This window comes from Nycticebus coucang, chromosome 4 (genome assembly GCF_027406575.1).
Source record: "Nycticebus coucang isolate mNycCou1 chromosome 4, mNycCou1.pri, whole genome shotgun sequence".
Lineage (NCBI taxonomy): Eukaryota > Metazoa > Chordata > Mammalia > Primates > Lorisidae > Nycticebus > Nycticebus coucang.
The window spans coordinates 103677980-103689280 of record NC_069783.1 but is presented as its reverse complement, the minus strand read 5'-3'; the positions used below and the strand labels follow the sequence as shown (position 1 = coordinate 103689280).

The window sequence follows — 11301 nt, the reverse complement described above, 5'->3', positions numbered from 1 at the left end:
TTTGTTTGTTTTTGTTTGTTTTTTGCTGACCACAGCTTTTGGGGTCTTTGGACAATGAACTCATATCCATGGTAAATGAAAAGTAAGGGGGAATTAAATGCCCCAAACGGCAAATTATTAGCCATTGTTAATTGATGATGATTCTGCCTTACAGAATACCTGAAAAATGTTCTAATATGTGTGATTTTAAAATCTACTACTATATTTATCAAATATAACCCAATGAGATATTAATTATAGATGTTTACAGTATGAACACATTCCTGCTTTAGGTATCCACGGATAACAGCGTGTCATCCCATGAACCGCTAACCCCATTACCCCAAAGCTATAATTTATGGTTGAAATATGTACTTGCCTATTGGAAAAATGAATTTGTTGATTTTCAAAGGGAGACATCAGTATTTTGTATTTCTTTTATTTATTTATTTTTTATGTAGAAATCTTTCCTTTTTTGCAGTTTTTGACCAGGGCTGGGTTTGAACCCACCACCTCCGGCATATGGGGCTGGTGCCCTACTCCTTTGAGCCACAGGAACCGCCCAATATTTTGTATTTCTAAACTTAAGTTTTTCACTCTCTTAATTTTTCTGGTACAGTACAAATAGGGTTTAAAATACTGTTGTGTTTTCTGTTATTAGAAAAACATAGTGATCTGTAGTGTTGAGCTAAATGACAATATTACAGGTCATAAAAAAGATTTAATATTTATTTTTTTCTCATTTTTCTTTCTTTTTTTATTAAATCATAGCTGTGTACATTAATGCAATCATGGGGCACCATACACTGGTTTTATAGACCATTTGACATATTTTCATCACACTGGTTAACATAGCCTTCCTGGCATTTTCTTAGTTATTGTGTTAAGACATTTATATTCTACATTTACTAAGTTTCACATGTACCCTTGTAAGATGCACCATAGGTGTAATCCCACCAATCACCCTCCCTCCACTCATCCTCCTCCCTCCCTCCCTTCCCTTCTCCCCCTTCCCCATATTCTTAGGTTAAAACTGGGTTATACCTTTCATATGAAAGCCATAAATTAGTTTCATAGTAGGGCTGAGTACATTGGATACTTTTTCTTCCATTCTTGCAATACTTTACTAAGAACAATATGTTCCAGCTCCATCCATGTAAATATGAAAGAGGTAAAGTCTCTATCTTTCTTTAAGGCTGCATAATATTCCATGGTGTACATATACTATAATTTATTAATCCATTCGTAGATTGATGGGCACTTGAAGATTTAATATTTGAACCTTTCTTGCATTATTCAAACTTCCAAGGTCATTCTTGGTGAGAATCAATTTCAATTCTCACTGCTTACATAATGGAGGCAGTGGAGCCATCTCAGGCACTGACTAGGGAGCATAGAAAGCTGTCTTCTGATTTAAGCAATGTCATTTCCTGGAAGGAACTCTGAGATAACCAAAAGTTACTTCCTGTGGTGAGTTGTTCGGTAAAGTCAGAAAAATGTCAGGGGCTAACTATCAGGAAGGAGCATCCTTGTTTTGGTGTATTTGATCCAATGCCACTTTTTCAGACAGTCATTAAATCAGAGGAAACTCACCAGTAGACTGACATTTCCCTGCTCCCCAACACACACACACACACACACATACACAAAACTTGGTATCCAGTACCCCCTTTCCTATCCTATGAAGTAGTCTCCATATTTATTTGATAACTTGATTACTCCCTGCCTCCCTGAACAGGGTACAAACTTCTCGAGGCTGGAGATTTCACTTGTCTCTCTCATCGTATTACATCCCAGCAGTGGGCATGGTGCTGCACACAAAGTGCTCCGTAACCATTTGCTGCCTGAATAACTACAAGAATGTATTATTAGCATGGAAGAATGCTATTTTGATGGAATGTGTGGATGTCAGGAGATCAGTAATTAAGACACAGGGTTTAAATAATAATGACCAGAATGTGGCTTGGTTTTACTCCCTGGAAATTATCAGGCTGCTAGGAGATCAGGAAAGGGAGTCTATTGACTCTCTCAAATCACTTGCAAATTTATGGTGCAGCTAAGCTGAGAGCTGGGGTCTGCCCTCCTCCCGGGTGTGGCCTCCACTGAGCACGCTCTGTGTAGGGGGTGGGCAGGCTGGCCTGGACTAAGTCCATGTGCCACACATGTGTTCCAAATTACACTCCATTCTTCATAGCCTGAGACCCCCCATCACCCAGCTGTGGACTGCAGTCTTGATTCATCTTCTTATTAAAAAATGCTATTGATAACCCTTTGCTATTTCTGCCTCAGACTTTCAGGAAACATGCAAAACAGGAAATCGCATAGTTTCAAAGCCCTGGAGCTAATGATGAAGATAAGCGAGGATCTCTCATCTCATTCTTTCTCTCAATCGACTGAATTAATTTGTATACTAGTTTTCTTTTGGACACATGACTAGGAAAACTTCAAGAACAACCATTCATAACCTTGCTTAATGGAATGGTGTTCTGTATTTTTCAAAGAGAGGAAAAAACCTGCTTTGGCTTCTATTTTAGCATTCATATTTTGTGTCCATTCTAATTTTTTCTCCCGTCTTTTGGCATTATCAGTGTCATTTCTCTTTGGTAGATTTCCAATCACCATTTAATTTCCAATAGAAAAAATTGTTTTAGTTATACCTAAAATGACTCCCAACCTCACACACACTTGTCAAAAAGTTGTAATTATATGCAGTAGAAAAGACTACTCCAGGATACTTTCCATTCATTTTGGGGGGTTCCTAATTTAACAATTTTAGTGATTTTAATTTATCACAAACTCTCCGTTTGGGTTCATTGTTGGCAGGGTAGTTGATTAAACCTGAAAATTCAAGTTAAAATTTTTACTTGGGATCTTGTATTATCTGGATGGGTTGTCTGCACTGGCCAAGCCAGTCAAATAAATACAATCCTGCTTACTCTCCCTGGAGGCAGAATTAGGCTTTTAAATTCAGGACCCTTGCTCAGTCCCACAAGTTTTTGTCTCTTTCTCTCCCAAACTCCTTACTTTGTATGTTTCCAAGGCAGAGGGAACAAGATGGAAAACGAGGACGGGGAAATCCAGCCTCATGGGTCTGCTCCCCGTGGTGTCTGTGGCTGGGTTTCCCCTAGTCATTTATTTTTGAGAAAGTACTGACCAATACCGAAGGGCATGTCCTTTCAAAATGTTTGCGTTTCAAACAGCTTCCTCATTACCTAGTTAGATGAGGTGTATATAGTTATCCCGAATTACCTGGGGCCAGTTGCCTCGGGTGTCTGGTGGTGGCTTGGGGAGTCCAGGGTGAGGACAGAAAGGGAATCCTGGCCACTGAAAGCTTGCGGTGGATATTCAGGGGGGATGAGGCAGAAATGTACACAACTCTGTTGGCAGCTGAAAGGATCAAGCAGAACCCAGGTCTGTAACCATTTCAGTTGGGGGGGGGGGGCTTTTGTGAGCACTCTTTGATTCATGATATTTTAATGCTAATTTAGCCTTTTAGCTTGCCAGAACACTCTCATAGAAGCGAGACGTGCCCCCAGTCAGTGATTTTTATACATTCCACCTGGTCTCTTAAGGAACAGAAAGTTCAGGAGAGCTAGTGTGTCAGGACGCGCTGTGGCGGAGCGGCAGGCTCCGGGGCTCCCGGTTCCCGCATCTCCAGTGCCAGGACAGACCTCTAGATGGTGCAGGTGAGTACACAGTGAGGGAAAGCCCCTGGGCACGGACAAGTTTCCAAACTTGCGGGACAGGGAGTCAAGAAAGAGTGCCCGGGAAGCCCTTTAAAACAGAAAGGGAAGTGGGGCTGGCGGCAGAGAAAGAGAAGTGTGCCTGGTCCTGGGCAGCCCTGCTGGCCTCCGGGGGTGTGGAGCACTTGCTTCTGAGAGCGCTGTGGGGGCCACCTGTGAAGCCGGAGCACCTGAACCTGGACCGCAGGGCTTTCTTCACAGCCCCATCTTCTGCTTGGACTAGGGAGCCAGGTAAGCCCTGGTCTCTTCCTTTTGATTTTCAAAACTCTCTGGCGGTGGCTGAGACTGAAGTGTCATGGGCTAGGAAAGAGCCTGAGTGCATTTTTGAAATGCATGTCATTTTTGGGTTGCGTTTGAACAAGCTTTACCGATTACTATGTCTGCACTACCAGTACTAAGACCTGAGAGCGTGCCTTTGTTTTCAGGAAAACATCAGGAACCCTGTTTTGCTATGGGTTGCACATTTGGTTAAGCAGCCAAATTCTGCGTGCGCTTTGCAGGTTTTAAGACTTGGACTACTGGAGCGACGGGTGTCTCCAGGGAGCGTGGAAAGTGTGTTTCTCAGGTTGGCCCCCAGATCAGAGGGAAGGCTGGGGCTCCTCTGGGTTCTGTAGCTGCCTCCCAGCCGGAGTACCTGCCGGCCCTGAGACACCTTCCATGTGGGTCTTGGAATAAAGGCTTGAGCCCCTTCTTATGGCTCCGTGTTGGGGGGAAAGAGAGGGAGGATGGGGTAGTGGCTATTTGTGGTGGTTGAGGTTTTTCTCTGCCCTGACAGACCACCAGGCAGGGTGGGCTTACGGGAGCCAGTGCTGAGTCCCCAGCATGGTGGTCAACGTTCAAGGTGTTCAGCAGGGAAGATGGGTGGGTGGCCAGGGAGGAACTCCCAGGGTCTCCCAGGAGTGAAGTGATGTATGAGCGGAGCAGAAGCCTCCTTCCAGCTGGTGAGACACATGCTAGGAAATGACCCAAGCCGGGAGCAGGGAGCAGAGCAAGGGCAAGTGCAAAGGCAGGGTGGCCCCTCCTGCCCGCCGCCTTGCTCTGCGGCCTTTCTGAGATGCTTTCTAACCCACGGTGAAACTATACCTGACTCAAAGTGTCAAAGCAGTGAAAGACAGGGTGGACTGCACGAGGTGAGAAAAGGGATGCAAATAGCTAAGACAGTATTTCTAGCCCGGCCTGATGCTCTGAGAGTTCTAAGTCACAGCCATTTGAATAACCTTTAAAGATGCATTTTGACTACTCACCAAGGTTGGGAAATCAGCATTTGTCCAGTGATTGCTGGTGTGGATCCTTCATGGCTGGGGGAGACTGGGCACCCCAGTGATGATCAGTAGGGTCTCTGCTGCACCCTCTGTACCCTGAGTGAGCTCAGCTATGCTGTAGGGAGATTCATTTGTGACAGCATAGTTGGGGGATAATCCTGGAAGGACCCATCTTTGGGAGGAAAAAGGTAAATTTCCCTGAAATGTTTGATTGTCCTTCTCTGGTCACTACCTGGTTTCTTTCTTTTGTGAACTGATTTTCTTCATGTTGAGGATATCTATTTGCAAAGTGCAGAAGTGTCAGGGGCTGGTCCTTCTTTCTCACGCATTGGCCTGTCCTCATGCCTAACATCAGTGAGTGAGGACAGACCTGGTCTTATTACCATTTCACAGGGCACAAAGCAATTGACCCTGTTAACCATGGAGTGTCTTCTAACCCAAGGTCCTCAGGTCCCAAAGGGCCACAGATGGAAGCCAGGTTCCCTGACTCTCCTTTCTGGGTCCAGGTGAGTGAGTTTTGTGGTTTCTGCAGAATGGAATTTATTCTCAAGGAAATGCCCAGGAACCCAGCTTCAAAGACTCCAGTGAATCTGAAATTCAAACCCGGGAGTGTAAATAGGATGGTGTGTTGGCAGCCAGCCCCTCGGCTGGGCTCCGTTCCCCTCGCCCTCCTCCTGGCCTGCCCGGTGGCTGCCTTAGTTAGCCCAGATAACACCTGCCTGCTTTGATGCTGTTTGAAGGTTCTGGGAGGTGATTCCATCCACCAATAGCATCATTAATTGATTCCCATTAAGCTCACTTTGCACATTAGGTCAATTAAGGAACAAAAGCCTCAGCCAGCTCCTGCCTCTGAGGGTGCCACCTCCATGCTCCTTGCCTCTTGATCCTGTCCTTCTGGAATTCACTTATTGCAGGCGGGAGTTTTCTTTAGTCCCCAAGATTACTACTTTCCAAAAAAAAAATCTGGCAAGGAAAGAGAAGCTGATTCCTGGTCATTTGACCTCTGTCATATGTTTCAGTGGCACTTTACAAGCATTTCCGTGCCTGTCTTCCCCATATTTCCTGTAAAGAAGCTGGGGCTCAGAGAGGCTCCCTGGCTGGCCTGAGGCCACAGAGCTAATGATGATTGTGGTGATACTCCTGACTGCATGGAGGAACCTGCCACCTGTATTGAGGAGCTGGGACTAGAAACTGCTTCCCCTGACTCTGACATGACATGTTTGCCCCCATAGAGAGCCAGTGCACCAACAGCCACGAGATAAAAATAAGCGTGGAACCAGCCAATGCTCCCCTTCATGTACTTCAGTGTCCCAGGTGATGTGGACACACACTTCCTCCCTTCCTGTCCTCATCACAGGTGCAGGGTTGAGAGGAAGCAATCTAAGTTTTATTGTTTATAAACCATCCTGATAAAGGTAAGTAATAGATAAAAGAATAGTGTTTACACTAACATTGTTTTATAAAGCAGAATATGGGTGATTTCAGGTGGTTAAATCTAAGTCCAGTAACTAAGAGAAACTTTCAAAATGGCTTTTGGGACTCAGGCATCCCAACAACCCCTTGGCATCTGTTAGTACAAACAAATGAGACTCAACTGTGTTTCATTTTTCATCATGGTCCTTAGAGAGTCAAAGCATTACCCAAGGACAGTTAACCCTGAACAGTTAGAGCTAAGGAGGAAGCTTTGGCAGGGGTGGGCCATCCATTGGGCCACATATTAAGGCTGTGTCTTCAGCCAAAGCATCACACCCCGCATGTCATGGGTACTCTGTGGAAACATGTCCAGATAGGCAGATAGGATCCAAGATCCTTGTCCCTCACATCTAAGAGAGGACACCAGTTATTCTTTTTTTTTATTTTTTAGAAGGAAAAATATTAATCTTGTATTTAATTCTGCAATGGCAATTTCTTGAGGTTAGCAGCCTTTTTTGTGGGAACACCAGTTATTCTAATAGTACAGTGGAAGACAAGTGGCTGCTGGAACATTAACAAGCAAACAAATCAAAGTTGGAAAAGCCACGCTCTCTGGAAACAGAGATATCTATTACCTCTCAAAGGCCAGGTATCCCAGGGTGTCACTCTTAGCCCCCAGGGTGGAACAGACGCCCTATTCCTCATGCTGGGGAAGCTGGAGACCCTGCCTTCCCTGCCCAGACCCTCCTGGCCAGGCACTTCTGGGAATGCCCATAGTTAGTACAATACTGACATATCTAAGTGCCAGGAGGCCTTTGTTTTCAGAGGACCATGGGAAAAGGATGGGAGGTAGGAGCCTGGCATAGGAAGATCCACCTGTGCTGATGACCCTGGCTACACCACCCAGCGAGCTCATGCCAGTTCAGCTCACTTCCCAAGCCAGTAAATAAGACTGCTCCACACAGGGCAGGAAGGTGCCTTTCCCTGTGAGTCATGACAAAATCAGCAGTCAGAGCAATAACAACCACATGTTGTTATTATTACTAATAGCTGTGCGGCCCAGGGTGCATGAAAGGGAAGCTTAGCTGTGGTATTTCTAGATTCCTTAAGATTGAAACTGTTAACTGATATTATTCAGTGGCTGGATACTGGCAGCTAAATGTGTGCCCAAATACTAAAATAAGATTCAGTATTAGTCTCTTGAAAATGAGAGAGATGATTCTGCCGACAACACTTTGATCTTGATATAAAGCACCTTCTTAGGGTAGAAGAAAGATGTGCAAAACCACACTGCAAATTAACAATGAGAGAGCATTGTTTTGACACTTCTTGACCATTACTAAATCTCTCTTAAAACTTCCATTTGCCCTATTTCCAATTCCACATTTGCATTGAATCCTGTATGCACAGCATTTCAGGGTTTGTTTGTCTGTCTGCTTGTTTTGTTTTGTTTCTTTTTTGTTTTCTTCTTAAAGAGGGGGTCTCATTCTTGGCTCAGGCTGGTCTCGAACTCCTGAGCTCAAGCAATCCTCCCACCTCAGCCTCCCTGAGTTCTAGGATTACAGACATGAGCACCCGGCCCGGTCAGGATTTTTCGTTTTTAATACATGTTCATTCATTCAGCAAATCTTTTCTGAGCATCTGCTATATACCAGGCTCTGTGCTGAGCTACAAGGACACAGGTACCATGGGCAATAAGAGGAAACACCTGCCTGCACAGAGCCTAGATTCTGCTGCAGGGCGAGAGACCACAATGCACAGATATGCATGTGATTTCGGATACATCCCGGTCCATGAGAAACGCATCAGCAGAGCAGGGACAGAAGATGTCAGGTGGAAGTGGGGCTCTTTGGGAATGATATTTGAAGGAGTAAGGGATGAATGTAGAAGTAGAGGCCCTGGGGTGGGGCCACTGAAGGAGGGAAGAACCAGAGAGGAAACATAGGTTCCAGAGCTTCTGTGGTGAGGGATGTGGGGGGAAGGCAAATAACAAGTCAGGGCAGGAGTCACTCATGCACAGTGTCATTCTGAGGCAGTCAGTGCCGTACCACGCCACACCGGCTGTGGGTCAGCCTTTGGGGAGCTGGATCCCCCCAGTAGCCTCTTCCTGAGAAGGCTGGCTTGGCAACAATGCAAGGCAGCAGGAGCGGGTGGCAGGAAAGGTGGGGGGGGTCCCTACCACCTGACATCTGTTCCCATGGCCATTGACAAAGGGGCCCTTTCTGGGAAAAAATTTGAAGACCACAACTTGAAACACATGGTTAAATTTCAAAAAATCTGAAACCAGATTCTCAAGATTCAATATATTGTGTAGAGAGTACACTCTGCACATTCTTTGACAGATGGCTCTGTCTCCTTTCTTGGATGGAGCCCCATGAGGTCCCCCATAGTCAGCAGGACTATAGGCCACTCCACTAGCTCTTTGCTTCCCATTCAGAGGGATGGACATTTCCCAGCATCAGGAGAGACAAGGAGTTGGGACACAGCCGGCTCCCTGATGGGCTCAATTAAGTAGCTATTGGGGAACTCATATGCGGATCAGTTGTGCCTGGGTTGGCGTGCCAGTGCCGGTCCTGCTGACAACACATCAACTCATGGAGCCAGGGAGATTCTGGCTGCACTGCCCTGTTCAGCACAGAGCTACCAGCACCTGGCGGGCTTGATTTCCTTCTCATAATAGGACCGTGGAGGCCAATTAGAAGGGAAAAGTCAGCCTAGAGGAAGAGATGTGTCTCTGCAAAGCCAGAGACAGCAAAAGCATAGGACAGATCATGTGGGAGGAACTGAGAGGGTGGACATGGCTCAAAGCCTGCTTGGGATCTGACACTGTACCGGAAGGTCCGAGTCCCTAGGGGCACTCGGTTGGCATGCAGATGTCTATTGGGTTGGCTGATTTTATTTACCTAGTTAGGTGTGGTTTTATGCTTTACTCTCTTGTTTGAGGCTTTGTGTCCTGGCATAACAAACACTATCTCTTGCCCAGAAAAACCTTAATTCTTAAAAATATTGAAATCCACTGGGCATCCCCAAAAGATACTTTAGAGGAATCTCAAGGTTCATTTCTTTCAGGATTTAGTCCTTAGTGAAGGCTAGAAATAGCTATTCCTAAAACATCTTGTCCATAATGAAGAAGATAAATCAGAGTGTAGGCTTTGTGGCCGTGGTGGTTCAGACTTATCCTCTGCAGGAGGCCCATGCCTCTGAGAAGTGTGGCATGGCTCTCAGTGCAGAGTGGGTTTTGCAGACAGCACAGATTCACCATGCATCAGTAGATTTTCAGAGTGTGGTTTTCTGCTGTTGGATTTCTTTATGGGCGATAAAACTTCTGCTAAGGATCATTTACATTCAGCAGAACTCCTTTTGAATTATAGCCTATTAGATTGATAAGAGATCATCCCTATGATGTGCATGCAGCAGACACCTTAGTCTGTCCAGTGGCCTTGGAAGGGGCCAGTCCTGTTCCTGCGGCCACCATGATCCCCACAAGTGTCAGGGCCCCCTTCAGTTCTCATTAAGCAGTTCTTATTTTATGGAGAGAGGAAAACAAGACAAAAACACTTCAGTGACCTGGGACACTTGGTTTTGAGTCAACTCCAAAAACCAGGAGACCAAACTTTCTCCAGAGTTACTGCCAGTTCGTTGGTTCCCACATGAAAATCATTATCCAAGCAGACCACACACAGGATTCCGACTTGACTTCTGTGCCTGGCATTTGTGAGGGAGACAGTGCTCAGAAGTATTACCCTGGTGGTTATCACAGTTGTTGCTTTTGAAAGCAAATATTTATTTTGTGAAGATTGCAAAATTAAGGACAGTAGCTGTTGAGCTGCTCCTTATGTTTACAGAATAAACACAACTGAGACACTGGCAAATGCATTGTCCCTTGTTCTCTAAGGACCAGTTGTTTGCCTCCAGCATCTTAAATTAAAGCAGGAGCTTTGGGGGATGCAGGCCTTGGACAGACCAGACATCCTTTCTCACAGGGATGGTATGAGGGCTCTGCTCCTCTCCCTGAGTTCTACTTGGGGGTTCTGAGAACACAGTGGGGGCTGGACAAAAGGGTTTGCATGGCCATCTCATGTTTACCCTGGTCTCCTGAAGAAAAGGGGGTCCCCAAGGCCTCCCTGGAGGATTTCTTTGTTCAATTAGAGTGGTCACTGCATTTACCATAGGACAATGGGCTCCAAATCTTGCTCAAGACTTTATGAAAAGATCTAATAGCAATAGAAAACCCAGCTTCTATTCTTATGGTACATCACACTGAAAGCAAAAAATTGGACAAACAGCCCTAAATTCTCACACAAACAGAAAGGCAAACCTATGGAAAGAGAAATGGAAGTAAGCAGCGCTTACCACATGGTGCTGCGTTGCAAATGACTGTCCGTGGCACTGCCTGTGCTATCTTTGGAGACAGGCTCTCTAGCAGCCAGCACAGTGCCTGGCACAAGATGTTGATATAAACCCACCTTTGTCAGGCACTTATCTTCATAGGTTTCCATTTTATTTAATCTGCATAGAAATCCTGGGAAATAAAGATTATCATCCCTTTTTCACAAATGTGCAAGTGCGGCTTGAAGCAAGGCGAGGTGACTTGCCCAAGAGTTCTGATTAGTTCGTGGACTTCCACTCCAAGTCTTTTCCATGGGCTCCTTCAGAAATCAGAGCTGGGATGATTTTCCATGGGCTCCTTCAGAAATCAGAGCTGGCTGTTGCACATGAGTCTGAAGTCTAATCCATAACCATTTTTGGTGTGGGGACAAGTTCTACCAAGACAGATATTTCAAGGCACAGATCTTGCCCAGCTCCCCAGAGGCACCTTAGCAGAAAGCTTGCTGTTGGCCTGCCACAGGGCCTATGCAGCTTATGTTTGGGCTTTTGTGTGCCAGGAGCTAGAGTAGGAACTC

At 45.6% G+C, this 11301-nt stretch overlaps 1 protein-coding gene across 1 annotated transcript in view; it reads left to right on the top strand.

Moving 5' to 3' along the window:
- The first annotated feature begins 3264 nt into the window (after window positions 1–3264).
- The window catches only part of EDAR (ectodysplasin A receptor), an 87964-nt gene continuing 79927 nt past the window's right edge, over window positions 3265–11301 (top strand). The window contains exons 1-2 of the mRNA XM_053589059.1: window positions 3265–3390; window positions 3552–3665. Coding sequence (XP_053445034.1) covers window positions 3657–3665 — 9 coding nt within the window. The 5' untranslated portion in view covers window positions 3265–3390; window positions 3552–3656. The remainder of the gene's footprint in view (window positions 3391–3551; window positions 3666–11301) is intronic.